Source organism: Ictidomys tridecemlineatus, chromosome 2 (genome assembly GCF_052094955.1).
Source record: "Ictidomys tridecemlineatus isolate mIctTri1 chromosome 2, mIctTri1.hap1, whole genome shotgun sequence".
Classification (NCBI taxonomy): domain Eukaryota; kingdom Metazoa; phylum Chordata; class Mammalia; order Rodentia; family Sciuridae; genus Ictidomys; species Ictidomys tridecemlineatus.
Genome location: NC_135478.1, coordinates 106233265 through 106256629, shown reverse-complemented (window position 1 = coordinate 106256629; position 23365 = coordinate 106233265). Strand labels below are relative to the sequence as shown.

General features: G+C 47.4%; 2 protein-coding genes and 1 long non-coding RNA gene across 5 annotated transcripts in view; 1 reads left to right on the top strand and 2 right to left on the bottom strand.

Moving 5' to 3' along the window:
- Positions 1-5927: 5927 nt before the first annotated feature.
- Ran (RAN, member RAS oncogene family) lies at positions 5928-8496 on the bottom strand. The gene is made up of 7 exons (XM_078039405.1): positions 8349-8496; positions 8130-8175; positions 7959-8043; positions 7767-7892; positions 6754-6941; positions 6422-6592; positions 5928-6328 (listed from the first exon to the last, which is right to left on the bottom strand). The coding sequence occupies exons 2-7, from the start codon at positions 8163-8165 to the stop codon at positions 6284-6286; spliced, it is 651 nt and encodes a 216-aa protein (XP_077895531.1). The 5' UTR covers positions 8166-8175; positions 8349-8496; the 3' UTR covers positions 5928-6283.
- A 4945-nt stretch (positions 8497-13441) lies between these two features.
- LOC144375286 (uncharacterized) lies at positions 13442-20572 on the bottom strand. The gene is made up of 2 exons (XR_013434919.1): positions 20285-20572; positions 13442-19935 (listed from the first exon to the last, which is right to left on the bottom strand). It is a non-coding gene; the product is annotated as an uncharacterized LOC144375286 (long non-coding RNA).
- A 5-nt stretch (positions 20573-20577) lies between these two features.
- Positions 20578-23365, top strand: part of Stx2 (syntaxin 2) — a 40855-nt gene continuing 38067 nt past the window's right edge. For 2 of the 3 annotated variants that reach the window (XM_078039402.1, XM_078039401.1), the window contains exon 1: positions 20579-20717. Coding sequence is in view for 1 of the 3 variants with exons in the window: in XM_078039403.1 (XP_077895529.1) it covers positions 20697-20717 (21 nt within the window). In the remaining 2 variants the exon portion in view is untranslated. Of the gene's footprint in view, positions 20718-23365 lie in introns of all 3 variants that reach the window. The other variant, XM_078039403.1, reaches the window with a different exon arrangement.

Genomic DNA, 23365 nt, shown 5'->3' with positions numbered 1-23365 from the left:
GCACCACCCTGCCCATCCCTCCGTCTCACAATGGTGGCCTCCAGAATGCGAGAGGGGAAGTGTGCTGTTTGAAGACCCCGCTGGTAGCAATTTGCCACGGCAGCCCTGGGAAACTCACGTGAAGAATAGACAAATGTGTTTTTGCATATTTTTTTGTGGGGGGTACCAGGGATTGAACTCAGGGGCACTCAACCACATCCCCAGCCCTATTTTGTATTTTATTTAGAGACAGGGTCTCACTGAGTTGCTAAGTGGCTTACTTTTGCTGTGGCTGGCTTTGAACTCATGATCCTCCTGCTTCAGCCTCCTCAGCTGCTGGGATTACAGGCATGTGCCACCACGCCAGGCTATGTCTGTGCATCTTATTGTCCCAAACAAATGCACAAAGGTGTCACAAGGCACAAGGTTACAGTAAAGATCAGGTAAACAACGGCTGGAGGGAGATCCACTCTTTTAGGACTATGTAGAAGAAATCTAAAGGAGTGGAAAGCTGGGGACAAAAATAGAGAAGCAGGGTGGTGGGACCTGAGGCAGCATGTGAGGAAGGCAGGCAGCAGCCCAACAGGCCAGTCACACCTGGTTTTCATGAAGAGCGGGGGCTCCCTGGGCACCTGATACACTATTAAACGTCATCGGATTAAAACAAAGTGATTATAAAGAATCCAATCAAGATCTCAAAAGAATCATTGGATAATGCCTTATTTATTTGCTTATTTATCTCGTGGCACTGGGGATTGAATCAGGGACGCTCTGCTCTGCCAGAGCCACATCCTCAGCCTTTTTATTTCTAATTTTGAGACAGGGTCTCTCCAAGTTGTCCAGGCTGGTCTGGAACTTTTATTTTTCCTATATCAGCTTCTCAGGAGCTAGGAATATAGGCATATGCACTGCACCTGACTTGGACCAGCCTTTAAAAAACAATGATTTTGTAAAATATTGTGTCCACCTAAAACTTAAGAACAAATGTTTAAAAAAATAATAAAAGCAACGATTTTTATAAATTCTAACCAAATAATCTCACCGCTATTTGTAAGAGAAAGACTATTCAAACCAGGGTTGAGGTGTAGCTCAGCGCTAGAGCACATGCTTAGCATGCAAGGCCCTGGTTCAATCCCCAGCACCAAAACCAAAATGAAAACTAGGTATTCAAACCATGTATACAAAAATGTTCCTTGCAATTATGTAAAAAAATGTAAATTTATTGGTTCTAACAAAGTTTGGAAAATCCATGAACATTTTTAATGCGGTGTGTGACAGTTCAATGACCACCCCTAAAACCATTTCCCACCTGTCCCATTTCCATGCCAAGAGCCCCTGAATTTGTTATAAGGCACAACATGCCCAGTCATGAGATGAATCTTGCTGGTTTGAGGTCACCCCAGTCCTGTCCTGGTGAGAGGGTTTGAGAAGATTTTGCTTTTGGTGGCCCAACCTTGGGCTCTGAGTGAAGTCAGTTATAAGCAGACAACACGCATGGTGCTGGGAGGGGGAGTGGGCAGCTACTTAAGTAGCTTCTGAAACCAGGGGCATCAGGGACAGAGTCTGGAAATAGTCCCCCTGTGTTTAGAGAGAGTGAATTGGGACTAAATATTTTTTTTAAATATTTATTTTTTTAGTTGGACACAATATCTTTATTTTATTCATTTATTTTTATGTGGTGCTGAGGATTGAACCCAGGGCCTCACACATGCAAGGCAAGCGCTCTACCGCTGAACCACAACCCCAGCCCAGGACTAAATATTAAGTGATGAATGTACTAACAGTTTTATGTTAAGACAAAGTTTACTTAATCCTGGAACTACAGGGACTCAGATTAGAAAAAATTCAGGTGACAAGAATTCCTGTGTGTCCCACTTAGCATCCTTCCTCAGTCTGCCCTGGTGGGACATAACCAGCAACAGGAGACGGGAACCATCCTAGAAGTTGACAGGATGCCTCAGACCCTAGTCCTCCTGGCTAGCAACCACGGCCTGGAAGGTAAGACGGCCTAAGTGGCGAAGTGCCACCAGGGCCAGTCAGCTCCAGTGGTCAGCGCATTATGGTCAGCGCATCACGTGCTTTCTTTTAATTTCTTTCACTTTCCTTCTCGTCAGAGTTTTCTTTGGTTAACCCTATTATTCCCTTAGATTCTGTCACTATAAGTCCATCAGTCAATACTTCCCAAGCTCCAATTTGAGCAAAACAATATGAATTCTCCAAGTAGGGAGTGCACACACCTGGCTGTGCATAGTGTCTGAAAACACCAACAGGTGCCTGGTGTGTGGCTCAGCAGGTAATGTCATCTCTGCATCCCACACCATGTCCAACAGCGGGCACACAGCAAACACACACACGATTCATAAAATTCCCATCCATCTGCTGAAGTGGGGCACAGCTTCAGAAGTTGAAATTATCTTGATGGGCTGAGTACTGGGAGAACATGGAAGTCGAAAGCACTGGGAGACTAGGTTCCCTGTGAGAGTCAAGCCACTCTGAAGGCTGCCCACAGATACACCCCTGGCCAGAATCTCAGAACTGGCTGATTTAGGGCTATTCACATTGTGGATCACTAATTATTAAAAATAGTGTGAAACCCTCTGGTGGCACTTAGTAAAGAGTGAAAATGAAGCAGATTAGCTCTGCGGTCCATCTTGTGAGAATCTGGAAGGACACATGGCAAGAGTTCACCAGCTCCTCCACCTTGTGCAAAGTGTGACCGCAAGCTTTGACTCTAAACTTCTAATACATGAAGTATATGGCTGTTTTCACCTTTGGGGAAAAAAATGTTCAGACACATCAGGGCTGGAGAAAAGGCATAAAGCTAATGGTACCCATGCCCTGGCCCCAGTGCACCCGCCAGGCTTTTGTCCTAAGGGCTGGAATCCCATCTTGCCTGCACACGGCCATCTTGCCAGGCTGGTGGATGGCGGAGTCTCTGCACGAATGACGTTAAGAGGCAGCCCCTCCACCCATCTCACCCAGCTCGGGTCAGCAGCACCCTCCTATGAACTAGGTGGTGAAGGGCACGCATGTGGGTTTCAGGGCATCTCACTGAGGTGTTTGATGGTCTTTCTGGAATATTGCCCTATTCCAGTGGAGCAAGGCTACCATCACGGGTCCCTAGGCACCCACTCCTGCAGCCAAACCCTTTAAAAGGTCCTTCAGTGGCTTCCCGCTGTGTTCTGGGTATCAAACCTGTAAACTGACCTCAGAAAGCAGCACGGCAGCCTGCGGCCCTCCTTCCCAGGCCTCTGAGACCAGATTCCAGGGATATTTCCAAGGCATCAGTCTGCCTCTCTGTTGGGATGCACCCCAGGTGATCTGCAGGATTCCTGAGCAAGGACCTGCTCCTCCTGATGCCCCAGCACTGCTCTGGACGTGGGAAGGAATGACTTACTCAATATTCCAAAAGCACCACTTACATGGCATGTCCCACTTCAAGGTAGGAAATCGAGCCTGGTTAACCCAAGATTCCTGCCCTAGGTCCTTTAGCCAAACACGAGGCACTACAGATGGACTCTGGCAGAGCACTGTCCCAATCCTGGACATCCCACCCTTTCCCTACTCCACTAGAGGAAACAAGCTGGATCAAACAAACCAGATGTGAGCTACAAACCCTAGAATGAAGTACCACCCCGACTTCAGTGGTATGATAGATCTGTCTGCCTCCCTCCACTCAGCCCATCTCTATCCCCAGGTCTCATCTTCCCAAGGTTCCCATAGGGCATCAATCAACATCGGGGATGTGAGCACAGAGACAAGACCCTGGTTCTCGTGGGGACTAGCAAGTCAGATAATCACAAATGCATGTTCACTATGCTGGCTGGAGCTAGGAGGGACATGACCACAGACATAGACACTCCACTCTATGCAAAGCCTTCAGGGAGGGAGTGCTGGACGTGCAGGCTGTGCTTCAAGAGCCCAGTATTTTGAAAAGCAGCCACCATCTTTGAATGCCAGGAGCCAGAGCCCCACTTGCAAGACTTCAGGCCATGTCATGTAGCCAAGATTCACTAACTTCACTAACATCCCCAAGGCGTTTTTTGTGGATGGGGTCTTTAAGTCATGATCCTCCTGCCTCAACCTCCAGGAGTTGGAGGCATGCACCACTGTGCCTGGCTTACTGGGGAGGTTTAAGTGGCTTCAACCTTAAGGTTGAAGGGTGTTCTCACCACCAATGCCTGACAACTGTGAATCTAAAATTGGCCTCAAGTTATGGCAATGGGCAGGATGACCACAGCCCCAAGGCCAGAGGCACAAGGACAGCTTGCTCCAAGCATACACTGGCAACTCACCTAAGCTCAACCCTCCACTTGCCCACAGTCCTGACCTGATTTTACCAAAAACAACCCAGAAATTGTTCCTTAGTGGCATGTCAGCAGCCAGGAAACCAATCTTCTTTGCAAGTGGTTTATTTTGGGAAATCTTTGCTCTTTCCAGGACATTTCATGATTTAGAAAACCCAAAGTTCACTCGGGTTTGAAATTACCTTTTTCAGAACACATTTTAATAATGCAAAACGCTCCATTTTTTCCCCGTTTAGACATGATACTTTTTCTTAAGTTACTTTGTTCAAATAAAACAATTTCTAGTATTAACTGTGCAGTATAAAGCCTCCAACACTTTCTCCTTGGGTGCTGACTTCTTACAGCATGGGAGAACCCTTTCTGTTTGTCTCCACAGAACAGAATTGTGCTCCACATACAGTAGACAATCTGCTGTGCGGCCGACCTGACTTTTCACAGAACTAAGATCTATGCTCACTATTCCTACAGCAAATACTAGAAATGACAGAAAATTCAGGCAAAGTAATATATTTTGCAACAATTTGCTTCCAATGAATGACTTATAAGTACTTTCCCACCACACACTGAACAGGTAAGCAGTGTCCAAATTTTAACTGTTACATGAGACAAAATGTCAGATACTTGCATTTTATGTTACAAACGTGTCATTCCAATTATAGGAAAACTTTATTTCACAGGATGCTGACACCTGGTTCTGAACACAGCATACACAGCAAATTGGATTTTAAAACCAATCTGTTCATGAAAGCTTATATAGTAACTACATTAAAACTTATTTTTGCTAAAAAGTGATCATGTCTACCTTCTTCCAAGGTAGGATATTGTCTAAATATAATCAGACATTTAAGAACTTTGCAACTGGACTAGAATAAGCAGCTCTTAATGAGATTCCTAAATGGCATAGCAGTTTTGATGGACTAACTCCTCAGACAAAACAGATCTAATTTCTCTCTTCCCCAATTCATCTTTACACATGGGAACCATGCAAGATAAAGGCTCAATCTGATAAGGCTTCACATCCTACTGTGCATTCTGGTAGTGTTCTTGGCTACTCTTTTATTTACACTACCTACAAGTATTCTTTGGGGTGATGGACACCAAAAGCTCTTGTGTCCTTCCCTTTAAACTATCTAAGTTTGGGAGTACTTGGAAAGCAGCAAGTAAACACAAAACATCTTCCTGGAGTACTGATTTTTGACATTTAACATTAAGAAAAAAGGCAAAATGAAATTCACACTCATTTCTAACAGAACTTCAAGTGGCCCAACTTCTGAATGCTCATCTTAAAAGGGGGTCAGTCACCTTTGCCATCAAGTAAAAGCAACCACCACCTTTTAAAATGTCTATTATCTTTATGCTGACAGGTCTCCTGAGGTTTAAAGTTTTTCCCCAAGTGACCTTGTCTGGCCAGGACGAAGATGGGGCAGACATTGTGCTAGCCCAACTGCACCATCACTATTTACACCTCAATTCCTGATCAGTCACATCCACTTTGTGTGATATGACTCAAACAGGCATAAAGGCAGACACAAAGATTTAAAGTTAAGTCACACAGCAATGACAGTTTAAGAACTAAGATGGCACAAGCTGCCCTACTCTATTGGTTCTGAGTACTTATAAACAAGGGAGGAATTCACTTGCTTAGATATTTGAAATACAACTTTATTCTGATTCTAAACGAAAAGGAATGGGAATGACAGTAACAAACAAGATTCACCACTGAATATTGTGATGTGACTGTAGCAGTCATATTCAAAACTCAAGAAGGAAACAACTGCGTTCCAAACAGCTAAATATGCAGGTCCAAAAAATGAAGGTATTTTTTTTAACTGCCACATTCGCTCCGAAGCCCATTCATCTCCTTCAGCATTCCACAAATGAAGCACATGTCTGCTTAGCTAGATTTTAGTAAAGTGGCACACACGCGGCACCGCTGACGTCACAGGACAGTTGCCTATAAAACTAGACTTCTGACGCCGGGCTCCAGCTTCATCTTCTCACAGGTCATCATCCTCATCTGGTAGAGCAGTTGTCTGAGCAACCTAGAGAAGAAATGGAGAAATCAAAACATTCCAGATTAAAACTGTCAGGATCCAAAACAAATCTAAGCATTAGCCACAATAAGAACAAGATACCTCTAAATCGTGCTCGTACTGCGCCGCCAAAGCAGGGTCCATGACAACCTCTGGTGGGGCAAGAGCAGGCATGGCAACAAACTCCAAGTTAGGGTCTCCAATGAGCTTTCTAGCGAGCCAGAGGAAAGGCTTTTCAAAGTTGTAGTTACTTTTGGCTGAGATGTCATAGTACTATTTAAAACAAAGAAGAAACTTTTAAGAAACTCACCACTGAAACAATGCTCATTCATCCTGAGAACATCCAAGCTAACATTCTTTCACCCATAGTAATACAGCCTTCAACTCCTCCAATCTTATCTAACTTGTAACTCCGAAAGTTGGCGCTAATATACCTGAAGATTCTTCTTTCGGTGGAAGACAATAGACTTTGCCTTCACTTTCCTGTCCTTAATGTCCACTTTGTTGCCACACAATACGATGGGGATGTTTTCACACACTCGTACCAGATCTCTATGCCAGTTAGGCACGTTCTTGTAAGTAACTCTTGATGTCACATCAAACATTATAATGGCACACTGGGCTGAAAAACATTTATGGCAATCAACACAATCCTAGTTTACCACACAAGCAAGGAAGAACCACAAGACTAAAGTTCAACTAATTTTCATCAGCTCTGGGTTATCCCTATACACTCGATTTAAAAATCCCTTCTTCCAATGCTAAAAATGTAAATTTTAAGACACAATATTGATTAAAATACTTCTTTATAAGAAAACATGGAAGACCAGCTTATCCCCCTAAACACTTTGGGGATGATATGCCTCACCCGCAAAACGTATCAAAAGCAATTAGTGCTCGATCAGCACCGAGATCTGCCCGCCTTATTCTGAGAATAGGACCTAGAAGTACACTCTCAAAAGGTCCTTAAGGAGCTGGATGTACTAGAGAACATCACGCTTTTGTTTCAAACACCCCAGGTCAGGCAGTCCGCTGACTCGCGGGGAGGCCGCAAGGCTTCCTAGACAAGGAGCTGCAGGATGTCTACGCTGAAGCAGTTCCTCGGCCCTGAGGGAAACGTTCTGTGTCTATCTGCTCATGCACAAGGAAGGGAAGACATGGAAGGACCCCACCACATTTTCATCACGGCAGGGAAATTCCAAAAGATACTTTTTAGCTGATGCCACAGTACATTTTATAACAGTCACTCCAGTTTCAAAATCGAGCACTAGGGAGCCACATGCAAAACTTGGTGCAGACAGACCCCGGCTCCTCCGCACCGGGGCTACGGGGAAGGCCCCACGGCACCCGGCCGGACAGCGCCTCGGGCGCAGGGCTGCTGCCGCCCGCCCCGCCGCGAGCATGACACAGCATGCGCCAGCGCCTGGCCCGCACGCGCGCGGCCCACCTTGGATGTAGTAGCCGTCTCGCAGGCCGCCGAACTTCTCCTGGCCCGCCGTGTCCCAGACGTTGAACTTGATGGGCCCTCTGTTGGTGTGGAACACGAGCGGATGGACCTCCACGCCCAGGGTGGCTGCAAGGCAGGGCGGTCAGCGCGCGCTCCGGGCCCGCCGCCCCGCTCCCCGCGCGCGGCACCTACCTACGTACTTCTTCTCGAACTCGCCGGTCAGGTGGCGTTTCACGAACGTCGTCTTCCCGGTGCCGCCGTCGCCCACCAACACGAGCTGCGGAGACACGCGCGTGAGCCCCGCCCCGCCCCACCCCGCCCCCCGGGCCCGGGCGCCGCGGGTCTCCGCCGGCCGGTACACACCTTGAACTGCACCTGCGGCTCCCCCTGCGCGGCCATCGCGGCGATCCTGCGGACAGCGGCACGTGGCCTTACAAAGGCGGCGGGGGCCGCGGCGGGCCCGGGGCCCACGGAGGCCCGGCCCGCCGCCCCAACGCCCCGCCGCGCCTCCCCGCCCGCCGCCGCCGCACCCCGGCCTGCCCGGCCCGTAGCCCGCCGCCCCGCACCCGGCCCCGCCGCTACCTTCCAGAAGCGTCTCCGCGCCCGTCCGACTGAGGCTGGAAAGATGGCGGAAGCGCGATTCAAATGCCGGAGACGCAGCCGACGCCGAGCGGAGGGCGGGGCCTCGCGGGGCGGGGCAACGGCGCCGCGCCCAATCACGCGGCTCGCGCGCGCGCACGCACGCACGCACGTACGCAGCACCCGGCTCAAGCGGTCGCCGCTGCCGGCTAGCGCTCAAGCGGCTGTGGGTCACGTGGAGGGGCTGAGGCAGGCGCGCACGCGCGCGCGGTGCCGCGCCCGCCGGCTTGGAGGGCGGGCTCTCGGCACGCATGCGCCGACGGCGGGTGGGGCTCCCTGCTTCCGCTGGTCACGCGGGAGGCGGCCAGGCTGCGCGGGAAAGACCGGTGGGCGGGTGCTGCGGAGACCTGGCTGTCCCGGTGCACTCTCAGGCCCCAGCCGCCGCGCCGTGTCCCCGGACGCTCCGTGGGCGGGCCGGGATAAAAATGAATGAATACTTCTATCCTGCTCGCGGCCCACCGCTGCCTCCGCCTGGGCGGTGCCCGCGCCCCGGCCGCGCCCTGGGCGGAGGCGGCCTGCTGGGTCCGGCGGGCCGGCCAGGATCGTTCTGCTCCCCAGTAGGGCCGGTGGCCCGAGCCCAGAGCTTCAGGCATCCGTGCGCACTGGCCGACCCCACCCCGGCCTCGGGTTTTCAAGGTTCGGGAGATGCCCTGGCGTTAAATTCGCGCGCATCCAGTGACCGCCCTCCCCGCCGCCAGGCCTTTAAAAGGCAGGCAGGCCACGTGTTAACAAGGCTCAGTAGATCCCGAAAGGGCAATGTGGAGAAAAGCAATCACTAAAGGACGTGATGCTGGCTTTATGTACTTAAACACTATTATGTAATCCTACAGAGAGGTTTTACATGTAATATAATGCCATTTGCGCGCAAATATGTGTGTGTGTGTATGTATGTGTATATATATGTACACACACATATATATGCAAACAATTACATTAGTTTTTGGGCTATGTGTGCGTAAGTTTTTTGGCTGCAAGGGTATAGACCATATCCAAGAGAATAGAAAGGGATGGGATGGGATGGGGAGAGATCAAAAAACACTAATTTTACCTTAAGTTATATTTCTTTTTTTCCAAAAGTAATTGAAGCAAAAATTTACACTTGCTACTGTGTGCTTCTGGGTGGAAGAGTACCAGGGGCACCCTGCCACACAAGTCATGGAAAATAGGTCAAGCCAGGAGCTCTAGTACCCATCCTGTTACATGGTGCTCCCAGGTGGCTGGTTTGTTTGCCCAAGAAGAATTTGCAAAGGTCGTCATCATAGAGGTAAGAGAAACAGGAAAGCACTCAATGAGATAGGCATAGGGGATGTTGCCAGCACTACCATCCAGGCGCCTGTGAGCCTGGACATCATGGCTTGGCAGTTTACATAGATACTTGCCTTTGCAAAGTGGATTGCTAACCTATGCTCAACTTGCAGTTTATCAGAATTGCAGCCACTGAGTATGTGCAGGACCCTGGGCCCAATCCCCAGCACCAAAACAAAAGCAAAAACCCCCATCTAAACACAGGTTTGTGCAGACTTGGAAAAAAAGGTGCAAAAGTAGTAGAAGAAATTTCAGCCTATCCTGATTTCCCCTAATGTTAGAATGACTTGATGTTTTCATTTGTCTTTACCATTCCCGCTCTTCTTGAAATATATGTATATAGGTATGATTTTAAAAATTCATGTCTGTGTATGTATATGTATGATTTTTCTTCTGAAATATTTTACAGTGCAGAATGCCCCTTAGTGTGTATTTCTTAAAACCAAGAACATTCTGCTACATAGCCATGTGCATTAATCAAAATATTTTTTTAAAGAAATCAGAAGATGGACATTGTTGTAACTGTTATCTAATGGGCAGACCTAACTTGCCCGTAGTCTCACTTTTATCTGGTCTGGGATCCAACCCAGGCTACCTGTTCCTTTTAATTGTCAGGTCCCCTTAGTTTCTTTCTATGTGGAACCGTCTTTCATGATCTTGACACTTGGGTGGAGTACGGGGTGGGCCCATTCTTCTGTGGAATACCTCCACTACAGCTTGGATCTGGAGTGTCCTCCAAAGGTCATGTGTTAAAGGCTTGGTCCTTAGTGTTATGGGAGACAGTGAAAGCTTTAAGAGGGAGAGCCTAGTTAGTGGGTGTTAGGTCATTGGGGGGCACCCTTGAAGAGATTAGTGGGACCCCAGCCCCTTTTCCTTTTTCAGTTTTGTTTCCTGGCCATAAAGTTAATGTGTTTTATTAAAAATACTGAGGTGCCATAAGAAATTGGGCATGAGCTGGAAAGTGGATGGGCAAGGCATTTACTCCTGTCAAAAGGTGTTCGAGGGGAACCTGGCTAGTAAGCATGTCTGGGTGGCCATATCCTGATTGGGGGAGCTCAGTGATACAAGCTATTCGACTAGCTAATTTTAAAACTGGGGCAGGAAAGGGGATTAGATCCATTAAGGCTCTATTCTGAAAATGGACCACTGGGCTTTGTGTCTCCCACACTTCGCTTCACCGTGCATTCTTCAGGATGTGCAGCCTCACCACAGGCTCAGAGCAGGGGGCAGCAGATCATAGGCTGAAAGCTCCAAACAGCCTGCCGAAATAAACCTGTCCCTTTCTGAGCGGTCACCTCAGGCTTTGTTGTTGCAGAAGGAAGCTTACCAACACAGGGCCTCCATTGGGATTTTCTGATGTTCCTGTGGTTAGATTTGGCTTGTACAGCTTGGTTGGAGACACCACAAGTGTGATGTGGGCCCTTCTTGGCACATCTCAGCAGGCACAGAGCAATCTTTTAAAACCTATCAGGCCACCCCACGTGCCTCCTATAACTGGGCCATAGTTGAGGTTTTCTTGCTCTGGGTAACCTGGCTTGGGCTGGCCTCTGCTGATCCACCCCCTGGACTCCCACGAAGACCTTGACCTTTCAGAATCTCACCCTAGCCAAGTTTGTCTTTGCTGCTTGGTCTTTGCACCTCAGGGTCCCTGTCTGAAAGCTCTTGCCCCTACCTTTGCCTGACCAAACCTTTCTCATCCCCCAGCTCCTTGGACAGCCTACCCTGACCTCCTAATCTCCCCCACCCCCAGGCATTCCCCATGTCACTGCTTGATTTATTTTCCCCACAGCACCTGAAAATATCTCATTTAATTATTTACAGGCTTGTCATTTACTTTCCCACACTAGGACAAATGAAGACCCTATTCGTCATGACATTCAAAGTACCCAGCACAGTACCTGACACAAATATCTGTTGAATTACTAAGCACATTACTCTTAACTCTTTCTGAATACATAAAGAATAACCAGAAACAGCAACAATATTTATATTCTAATAAAATAATGTGATTTAAATATACAAGCTTTTAGTATTTTTATTTTGCTATTACATTCCTAAGTCTAATCATTAAACAAACATCTGCCAAATATAGGGTCCGGCTTTTGTTTATGTAGTTCCCATAAGCCTTGTTGACTTTATAACCAATAAGGAAGCCATCCTTCCTCCTCCTCTTGTTTTTTTCTGGTAGTGCTGAGAAGTAACTTAGCAAGATCCTACCTCAAAATAAAAGGGTCCATGATGTAGTTCAATGGTAGAGTGCTCCTGGGATTAATCCCTAGTACCCCCCCAAAAGCTGAGTCCCCCGGCATGTAAGGTCTCGGGTATGCTAGGCAGGTACTTTGCCACTGGGCTGCACCCCAGCCCCAAGGAAGCTGTTCTCAAAGATGCCATTATCTATTTCATCCATCAGTCCAGCTACATGTCTACAATCATCAAATTAGATATTTGCGGGCTGATGTTGTAGCTCAGTGATAGAGAGCTTGTGTTGCGTGAGTGAGGCACTGGGTTCTAGCCTCAGCACTACATAAAAATAAGTAAATAAAGATATTGTGTTCATCTACAACTAAAAAAATTTTAAATTAGATATTTGCTCATCATTAAATTTTCTTTATTTCTATTTTTTTTTTCTGGTGTTGCTGGGAATTTAACCCCAGGCCTTGCATATGCAAGGTGAGTACTCTACTAACTGAGCTACATCCCCAGCCCTTCATCATTACATTTTTTATAAAGGGAGCACATGGCTGAACAGAATACATGACTTCTTAGCATTAACACAGAATTTGTTTTCCCAAGAGGAAAATGGAAGCCAGGGACCAGATGCATTCCTGTGGTCCAGCAAGAGGTTGAGGCAAGGAAATGGCAAGTTCAAGACTAGCCTGTGCAACCTTGTCCCAAATTAAAAAACAAAATGGACTGGGAATGTAGCTCAGTGGTAGAGTACCCCTGAGATCAGTCCCTCAAACAGAAGCTGAGGTTCTCTGCAAGTTGCAAGAACTGCATCTACCTGTCAGCCAGGTGAGTGCTTCTCAGAAGTAGAGCTTCTAGTCTCGCCCCAGCAACACCTTCCTTGCCATTCCATGGCACCTGGACCCAGCAAGCCCTCATTTGTTCCTGATCCAGGTCTGAAGTGTTTTATTACTGTTTCATGCTGTTACCTTCCCCCGGCTCATTTTGTAGTGCTAGGCAAGTGTTCTGTCACTAAGCTGAGGCCCATCTCTTCAAGCCATTAACTTCTGCAATTTGTTTTACAGTGATAGTTAACTAACAACAAAAAATATGGATGATCTCACATAAAAACCTAGGCATCTGGTTTACTTTGAAAACCCTAAGATTGGGAGACATTGGCCCCATTTCTTGTGTGGCTATAGCCATTTGCCCGTGGAAAGCCAATGTCTCTCAAGGATGGAGCAAGCACTCAGTGGCCTCAGGCCTGGGGCCTTCACACCACTCAGCCAGCAGTGCCATTGACACACAGCTGCTCTGCTCCCTCCCTCACCTGCCTGAGTTCTCCAGCTCCAGTGCAGTGAGCTGCAGGGGTAATGATGGAGGAATGCACGACCTGGGGCTTACAGAGCAGCATCTACGTGGTGCCCACTGTGTACTCAGCACTCTCCAGGACTGGGGCAGTGAATAGCCAGGAGATGAATGTGATGAGTCAGCCGTATAGAGCTGGCCTCCTGCATCCCTGGTTGTGTGCAGCCGTGGATTCAATAAAGGGCAGTTGGAAAGTATCAGGGAAATACAGTGCATCTTTATTGAAGATGTTCAGCTTTTTTCTGTCTTTCTTCTTCAAACAATACACTACTTGCATTGCATGTGCATCGTGTAAGCATTACAAGTGATGGAGAAGTGCCACACACCTGCAGCTTCACTGCCTGTGGGGGTCCTGGAGCCCATCCCACGGGCACTGAGGGACAACTGCAGGAGAGCCAGTGGTGACTGCTCAGATGGAGGAAACAGCAGTGGAAGGGACACAGAGTGTCGGAGAAAGAAGGTGGTGTGCGAGTCGGGTGACCAGCGGCCCTCCCTAGGGAAGGAGCCAGGTGGAGGGGGAGGACTCCAGGGAGCGGCTGGGGTGCAGGAATGCACCTGTGCCTTGGCTTCCATTTTCCTTTTTTCCTGATAATCAGGGATGGCGAACATCCAGCAGCTGGGAGGACTGAGCTCAGAGGTCAGGAGCGGCTCACTTTCTGTGAGCCCCTGCTGTGGTCTGTGTGGGTGTCCCAGGTCCTACCCTGTCCCAGGTCCTCACCCCGAGGTGATGCACCAGGAGGTGGCTTCCAGAGGCCACTAGGTCATGGGTGGAGCCTCATGTCTGGGACCAGGTCCTTCAGGAGTCCCCAGAGAGTTCTCTCCCTTCCACCATGTGAGGGCTCAGAGAAGCGCCGCCTGTGAACCAGGTGGCAGCTCATCCCTGACGCCAGATCCGGGGCACCTTGCTCCTGGACTCCCTGCTTCTAGAGCTGAGAGAGCTGTCTCTGCTGTCCATACACCACTCTGTCTACAGTAAAGGCCATCTCAGCCGGAACAGACTGACAATCTCCCAAACAGGGAGTGCCCACTGCTGTTTAGCAAGAGGAACTTCAGCCACAGGGCATTGGCAGACCACTACAGCACAGTCAGTTTCTACAAAAGAAACCTTCATTCTGTGTCCCAAGCCACCTTAGGAGAAGCTGGTCCAGGGAAGAAGTAGAAAACACTAAGCACTCAGGAGCCTGAGGCAGGAGGATGGCCGGTCTGAGGTCCACCTTAGCAACCTGTCTCAAACAATGAAAAGGGCTGGGGATGTAGCTTAGTGGCAGAGCACCCCTGGGTTCAGTTTCCAGTAATAAAAAAAAAAAAAAGGAGGTGTATGTACTTTTTCAGTTTCAAAAAAACTCTTACCTATCAAGTGGAACTGGGACCTTAGCGCAGGGTGCTTTACCACTGAGCTATATTGCTAGCCCTTTTAATTTTAAATTTAGAGATAGGGTCTTGCTAAGTTACCCAGGCTGGCCTCAAACGTATGATCCTCCTGCCTCAGACTCCCAAGCAACTGGATTACAGGCTATGCACCATAGTGCCTGGCTTGTGGTATATTTAGTTTTTATTTTTTAGTATTGGGGATTGAACCCAGGGGTGCTTTACCATTGAGCTACATACTAGCCCTTTTAAGATTTTGAGACACTGTCAATTTATTAAATTGCTTAGGGCCTCACTAAATTGCCCAGGTTGACCTTGAACCTGCAATCCTCCCACCTCAGCCTCCCAAGATGCTGGGATTACAGGCGTGTGCCAGTGTGTTTGGCTTTAGGTACATTTTAAATGCTTGCTTTTAACAAATGGAACGCTTATGAGACTTGCCAACGGCCAATGAATGTAACGTTACTATTCTATTTATAAGGTAATGACAGGGTAGACATGGCTTCCTAGGGCTACTGTAAGATAATACCACAAGCTGGGTGCCTGAAAATAAAAGAAATTTGCTTTTTCATAATCAAGGCATGGGTAGGACCATGCCCTCCCTGACAGCCCCTAGGGAGTGTGTCCCCTGCTGCTCATAGCTTCTGGCCTTGCTGGCCATCTTCCATGGCCCTGAGCAGTAGGCTACTGGCTTTGGTCAGTTTCTGCTCCTGTATGTCCTGCATCCTCTCCTCCATGAGTCTGTCCCCTTTCCTCCTGAGGACACCAGTTACAGCAGCAGAACCTCTCCTAAAGACCCCATCTTACCTTGATCTCCTGCAAAGACCTTTTACAAAAGATGTCAGTTTTGCCAGGTACCCATGCTGACGAGATGAGCTGGGTTCAAAAGAGCTGGCTGCAACATTAAGCTAAGAAAACAGTGAGAAATCACGCAACACAGGAGTTTTCACGTGGAGGGTAGGACGGCTCTGTGACCTTAAGGGGCAGCTTCCACACTGGAAGGCGCTGGAAAGAGAGTGCACTGGAATCTCTTTATTTTATAGGGGGACACACAAAGGAGATTCGATGGAATGTTCTTTACCAAATAAGGCAGGGGTTAAGGTTTTAAAGGTGGAGTCTTGCTTCATGATGTCTTGTGGTCAGCAGACTGATTGACATCTTGGCAAGTCACACCATTTCAGGTGCTGTGTGGGGCAGCATACATAGTGAGAGGAGAGGGGCACTTACACCGCTCAGCCCAATCAGTGTGCAATGCCAGACCTGTCCCCTCATATAGCTCCAATGTGCAAAGCTCACACACTCAGCTCATGGATGGCTTGCGACAGGTCAGGTTCCTAGGAATGGTGGAGGGAATTTTGAAGATACAATTCAACCTCTAACAGGTTTATTAAAAATTACCCTTTTATATAATGGTCCATAGCTGGGGCACAATTTCAAGGTTCAAGGTTGCCCAACAGGGCTTTTACAGTTCCTGGAGTGAAACTGCTGGGTCAGAATGGACTGTATTTCCTGTTTTCTTCTCCCTGGAAGGTGGGAGAATGGTGTCACACTGTGGTTTGGCTTTTTTCCCTGATAATCAGGGATGTCTAGATTTTTTCTTCCCAACAGCCATTCTTGCCCAATAGGCATCTCCTTGGAAGTGAACTACTTTTAGCATTTCTAGCATCTTTCTCCTGGACAGCATCATTGCTCTTAAGAGACAGACTTGGATTTGAGGAGTGATTCACAATCAGGCAGCACTAGAGCAGGAGCAGCAGGACTAGGTCCCGGAGTGCTGGGGGCACTTTCATAAGTGCTGGAGGAAGTGGCATTTCTGCTGGTAGAAGTGGGATGTTCCTTGTGACCCCTGTTAGAGCTGGCAGTCCCTGGAGGGCTGGTCCTATGCTTCCTACTTCTGTGCACATGGTGTTGAGCTTTGGTTTGCTTACGGAGGAGCCCAGGCAGAATGAGGACCTCCAGCTAATTTTTTAACAATGCTAACCCCAAAATCTTGGTGTGTGAACTGTACCCTGTCTTCTTTTCATTCACACAGTGACACGATGAATAACTCTCTTGACAATGGGACAAGGGTTTGTGTGGCTGGCAGAAAAATGGATCTGGTGACATCCAGGCCCCAGTCCCTAGAACCTGTGAGCCTGCCACTCACAGTGCCAGAGGGAATGTTCTGGATTATCTGAGCTGACAGACTGATCACCAGAGTTCTCAAGCACTCAGGTCATTTCTGGCTGTGGTCAGGGAGAGGGATGTGAGGCCAGAGAAGTGAGTGAGGCTGGGCTACTGCACTGACCTTGGGGGCAGGAAATGGAGTCTTTCCTGGAGCCTCAAGGAGCCAGGTCTGATTCCAGTCCAGTGAGCCTGGGCTAGACATCTGATCTTTACGACCCAAACATAGTAAATCTGTGTTGCCTTAAGTCACTAGGTTTGTGGCAATTTGTGACAGCAGCCATATAAAGCTAATACAGTTACTGATATTATATTTTAAAAGCTATTTCCAGATAATATGTTCAGCCCCACCTTTAAAAGGGTAGCCCATTTCTACACTTCAAGTAATGATAAATTAAGCAAAGCTATTACATTCTCAAATGCCATAAAAGCTGATGCTCATTTAAATCTGCATCAATACAGGAGCTGGAGGCAGATTAACCCAGCTTCTGACGAATGGGCAGAATAAACAATCAGCTAGCAAAACTTCTCATTCGTTATGGCTGTTAATCTGAATGGATTTAAATTATTTCCTTGTTATTTCATTTAGTGCAATAAAAATAAGTTAAAATCACAGGTGTTTCTTGTGGGAAGCCGTTCTCGAATGTGATTTGAGCTACCTTCCTGGCTGGGTGTGAGGCACTTAGATAAGCTGTGTCAGAGCCTTCCCCACTCTTCCCCAGGCGCGAGGGCTTGTCCGTGTTGGGGTGTGACTGACCACTGACCTGAAAACCAATCACTGGCCCTGACCTTGGACTGCTGCTGCCTTCGACCTTCATTGGATGGAATTTTCCCCTGAATTTTTTTGTTCCCCAATAAAAAAGCTCACTCCCTGGCATGTTTTTCTCTCTTGCTGGCCTCTTGTGTAAACCTCGATACCACATCAGATGGCTAGAGGCAAGAGTTGGGAGAAGCCGTCTCTGAGCTGGGCAAACAAAAGGTAAATTGAGAGTCATGTATCTTTAATTTGAACTCACTAGTTAACTTTTATGTTTTGAATCTCTAATATGAAGCTAGCATGCTGGTCGAGTGGCTGAGTTTCTTTCTCTTTTATTGGTGACTAAACCCAGGGCCTTGAGAATGCTAAGCATGAGTTTAGCCACCAAGCAGCATACATCCCTGGTACCGCCCATCACAGAACTGTCAAATAAGCAGAACCCTGCTGCTGACCAGAGGTGCCATCTTGGACAAGCTAGTGGACACCACTGGCTTATGTTTTCCCACTGGTGATGTCAATAAGGCCTTCCCATGGGGAAGGTACCTCAGGGTCAGTACTCTCCAGAATGAAGCCATTAACACATCTGGCCAGTGTATGCACCCTGCAAACAAGGCACTTGAGGCTGGGTAATTCCATAGCTCATTTTTTTGGGGGGTGGGTTCTGGGGATTATACCCAGGAATACTTTACCACTAAGCCACATCCCCAGCCCTTTTTATTTATGTATTTTTAGACAGGGACTTGCTAAGTTGCTGAGGCTGACCTGGAACTCAGGATCCTCCTGCCTCAGCTTCCCAAGTCACTGAGATGACAGGCTGTTTTAAGTATTTAAGATAATTTGTGAACAAAACAGACAAAAATCCCTGTCCTTAAGTTCCCAAGGACATGGGCTGGGGATGTGGCTCAAGCGGTAGCGCACTTGCCTGGCATGCGTGCGGCCCGGGTTCGATCCTCAGCACCACATACAGACTAAGATGTTGTGTCCGCCAAATACTAAAATAAATATTAAAATTCTCTCTCTCCCCCTCTCACTCTTTCTTTAAAAAAAAAAAAGTTCCCAAGGACAAAGAAAACTGCATTTATTTGGGGCTAATTGAGATTGAAACCTGGGAAAACATGAATTCAAGCAGTCTTGAGATGTTCTCCAAGGTTTTACAAAGTGGCAGCTATCTTTACCGTTAACCCCAAGAAGTTGGAAATTATATCACTGTTGGTCAGGAACTATGGTGCTGGCAGAAGTTAAGAAGTCCCTCTCTATCCTAATGTCTATATAAATTATACCTTTCACATTCTAAAATCTACACATTAAGAGATGTAATTATAAATGTATAAATATTATATGCACATCCTGATGGTTGTTTCTTGTGGGAATCCTGACAGAACTGCCACCCTAGATTTCTGGCACATTCTAGTTGTACAAACTTTGTGTTCTGCCTAGTGTCTTAAATGGAGACCTGGCTCACAGGGTGTGTAAGACATAAAGACATGAATACACTTAAAACTCCTAACACCCTGCCTGGTCTGCCGTGAGTTCAACATGCGTTAGTGTCATTGCCTGGATGCAGAAATGGGGGCTGAAGTTCAGAGATTGAATGACTGCAGCCACCCAATTGCTGGAAGGAATCAGGGGCCCAGAGCCCAAGTGCTGAGCCTCTTGATTCCTGCGGACTCAGGACACTGAGATGGCCCTTGGATTGGTGGAATTTTGCATGGTAGGCTGCTACTTTAAGGGCAAGAGTCCCTTTGGGAAACAGCCACCTTTCCTGGAGTACTGTCTCCCGTGCTCTTTAGTATTCTGTCTCCTGGAGGGAGGAGCCAAGAGTATTTGTAAATGTTGGTGCATTTTATGAAGCAAATTTGCCATCCCCTTTTTAGAAGGTAGTCATTTCTTATAACTAGAGCCTTAAAGACTTACGTCCTTAGAGTTTAAATGTTTAAAACAAAAACAAAAACAAAAACCACGGGCTGGGGGTATGACTCAGAGGTACAGCACTTGCCTAGCATGCAGGAGGCCCTGGGTCAGATTTCCAGCATTGCCTCAAATACACACACACACACACACACACACACACACACACACACACGGTATTCTTACCACCCTCTCTCCCATTTACAATTCCATTCCAGCTCTGGCTGGAAAGGGGTGTATTTGGTTGTCAACTCAGTACTATGCAACTGCTGCCTGCGTTATTCTATAATTTGGAATAATCATTGGGGGAAGGGGTCGGGGAAACCAGGCAGGGGCCAATACTTATTGGAGATTACAAGTCCCAGTGGCTGAAGCAAGGTCTGAAAGCGAAGAGCCTGGTCCACTGCAGGAGGACGCCTTCTGGTGGGGTACTTCAAGGGATGGTGAGGAGGGGAACAGGGCATGGTGGTGGTGGTGGGGCCCAAGTTTGGGAATCTATGGGAATCGGAAGAGGAATTTGAGAGTGAACATTATAAATTATTCTCTTCTGATCCTCTTAGAGGTACCTTAATAAAGACTGACATCATTTTTAATTTTTTGACTGAGGGGCACTTTTTCCTTGAAAGAGTCACAAACCCTGGGCACCCGAGCGCCCTGTTCTGCCTCGGGAACGTTCCCGGTTGGACGCGTTCCGTCCAGTTCACATTGGCATCAATGGCTCCCACTGAGAGGACTTTGCAGAGGAGCCCCGCCGGAGCAGCGAAGGCTGCACTCCCAGACCTTCTAACCGCGCAGCACTACGACCCCAGGGCCTTCTTTGTCATTTCCTGGTACATGAACTTACTTTCCCTGGGGTGGAGGTGGCACGGTGGGGACTTCTGCCGCCACCACGTGTTAATGAGCTGCTCCTCCACGTAGGACCCACCTGATCCCCGCCACTACCTTCACTCCCGGGGGCTCAGGCACTTCCCGTCGCAGGTGGTCATGTGACCCAGGTCTGGCCTATCACAGCCCACAGGCCCCTGACCAGTGATTGGTTCGGCGCTAGGCAAATGGTCGGAGTTGATCCAATCAGAGTGCAGCTGGGGAGCGAGCCTGCAGCCCAGGGAGGCGCTCCCGCGAGAACGTCTGCCTGCCATGGGGTCGGCGCTGGGGGTCTCTCCGCGGGCTCGGCGGGACGCCGTCTGCTTCGAGCCCGGTGACGGGGGAGTCAGGTCTTTCCCGCTTGCCTTTGGCGTTCAGGGATCTTTTCGGGAATGGGTCCGTCGGTGCAAACGGTATTGCTCCCACCTTCTGTGCTGGAGGGCGCTGGGCTGTGCACGGGCGGACGCGCGTAACTGCTCCAGCGCGGTTTCTCCGGGCCTCATTCGGAGTGTCCCGGGTTGGTAGAGGTCTGATTCTTTCATCAGGTCTTAAAGTCAGTGCCGAAGCTAAAGGTGGCATTTACCGGCTCACACAGGCAAGTCCCGGGATGTACTCTTTGCATCACGAGCTCAAAGGAAGTGTCCCGAGAGCAGTGCTTTCTAAAGCCGCTCTCAGTTCTACTTCCTTTTGAAAAATTTGCATCCTCCCCCCAACACACCTCTGGAGGGCCCCAGGAGGGCCCCAGGAACTAGGATTAGGCTACACTCCCAGACCTTCTAAAAGACAGGGTCTTACTGAGTTGTCCAAATTGGCGTCTAGCTTGAAATCTTCCTTTTTTCTTTCTTTCTTTTTTTTTTTAAAATATAAACTTAGTGCTCAGACAAGTTCGGGCAGTTATTTCCATCTAATTTTGTAGCTTCGTCAAAATAGAGAATTTTTGTTAAACTCACTTTCATCAAATTATTGGTTTTGATTTTTTTTCTTTTTTAAAATTTTTATTGTTGGTTGTTCAAAACATTACATAGTTCTTGACATATCATATTTCATACATTTGATTCAAGTGGGTTATGAACTCCCATTTTTACTCCGTATACAGATTGCAGGATCACATCGGTTACACATCCACTGTTTTACATATTGCCATACTAGTGTCTGATGTGTTCTGCTGCCTTTCCTATCCTCTACTATCCCCCCTCCCCTCCCCTCCCCTCCCATCTTCTCTCTCCACCCCATCTACTGTAATTCATTTCTCCCCCTTTTTTTCCCTTTCCCCTCACTTCCTCTTATAACAATTTTGTATAACAATGAGAGTCTCCTTCCATTTCCATGCAATTTCCCTTCTCTCTCCCTTTCCCTCCCACCTCTTGTCCCTGTTTAATGTTTTTTTTTAATTTTATTTTTATTTATTTATTTATTTATTTTTTGGTTTTGATTTTAAGATGAACAAATCTCAAAGTAATAAAAAGGCAAGTCTGGCACTAGGTGCACCCAAGTCCAAATCACTACCATCTGTCTTCCAGTTAATTCCTTTTTTTTTTTTTGCACCAGGGATTGAACCCAGGATGCTTAATTACTGAACCACATCCTCAGCCCTTTATTTTGAGACAGGGTTTTGCTAAGTTACTTAGGGCTTCATTAAATTGCTGAGGTTAGCTTTGAATAGAGACTCTCCTGCCTCAGCCTCCTAAATTGTTGGGATTAGCACCACCATGCCCCACCAGCCCAGTTCATTTTGTCTCTGCTTCCTTTACTCCCTGTTACTGACTGTTGTCTTCCCTTCGGAGTCTGATGTTGAAGCCAAATGTGCAATAAGGCCTTTAGGGAGGTCATTAAGGTTAAATGAAATCTGAGAGAGGCCCCATCTGCTATAATTGGTGCCTTAAGAAAGAGGAAGAAACCCTAGACCTTGTTGCCCCACTCTCTGAGCGTGCAGGAAAGGCCATGGGAGGACACATCCAGAAGTTCATCTCCTCTAGTCACCAGAAACTCAATTTGTTCACATTTTCACCATGGACTTGTAGCTTCCAGAACTTGAGAAAATAAATGTCTATTGCTTAGGCCACCCAGGCTATGCTACTATGTTATGTTAGCCTGAGCTTATTAATACAATCCTCCATTAAAAGTTAAGAACGATTACACTATTGGAGTGGCTCTATAGAGCCAGAGGAATGAAAGGTTTTGCTCCATTTGTGTACAATACATCAAAATGCATTCTACTGTAAAATTAATAAATACATAAATTTAAAAAAACCCAAGAACAAAATCAACATAGCACCAAATTCCAAACTCCCATGTGTTGTATGTATAGATTATTCTTTTCAAATATATTTTTATTTTTTTTTTTGTTGGTACTGGGGATTGAACCCAAGACCCGGCACATGCTGGGCAAGTCCTCTATCAATGAACTACACTCCCAGCTTTTTTTTTTTTTTTTTTTTTTTTGAGAGAGAGAGAGAGAGAGAATTTCAATGTTTATTTTTTAGTTTTTTGGCGGACACAATATCTTTGTTTATATGTGGTGCTGAGGATCGAACCTGGGCTGCACGCATGCCAGGCGAGCGTACGACCGCTTGAGCCACATCCCCAGCCCAATTCCAGCCTTTTTTAACTTAATTTTTTGAGACAGTGTCTCCCCAAGTTGCCTAGGCTGGGCTCAAATTTTCTATTCTCTTGCTTCAGTATTGGGAGTAGCTGGGATTACAGGTGTGAGCCACTGCACCAGGCTTGGTCCCTCCTCTTGGCCAACTAGATAATAACAAGATTTAGGGTAGTATCTTTTTCTTACCAAAGGACACTAGTCACCATAGCATATGCACTGAAGATTCAGTAGGAACTTTGAACACTGGCTCTGTTAAGCTTCCCTGGTTGGCAGTACCTTTTCTGTATCAAACAGTGAAAGTACATGGTCCTGATCCTACCAGGAGGGAACAATGGAACCCAGACACGGGGTGTGGGGGGGTATTTCCCCCACCTCTATCCTATGCACTTTTTAAAAAAGCAATATTTTAATTATAGTTAACACATTAATTGTAAAAATCAACGGGATTCACTGGGATATCTC

Excerpts from the sequence above, each read along its gene's own strand:
- Ran (XM_078039405.1), bottom strand. The coding sequence starts at position 8,165 with ATGGCCGCGCAGGGGGAGCCGCAGGTGCAGTTCAAG. Across the intron at positions 6,942-7,766 it reads AGACGGCTACTACATCCAAG|CCCAGTGTGCCATTATAATG; the intron begins GTGGGCCGCGCG and ends AATGTTTTTCAG. Across the intron at positions 6,593-6,753 it reads ACCGAAAGAAGAATCTTCAG|TACTATGACATCTCAGCCAA; the intron begins GTATATTAGCGC and ends TGTTTTAAATAG.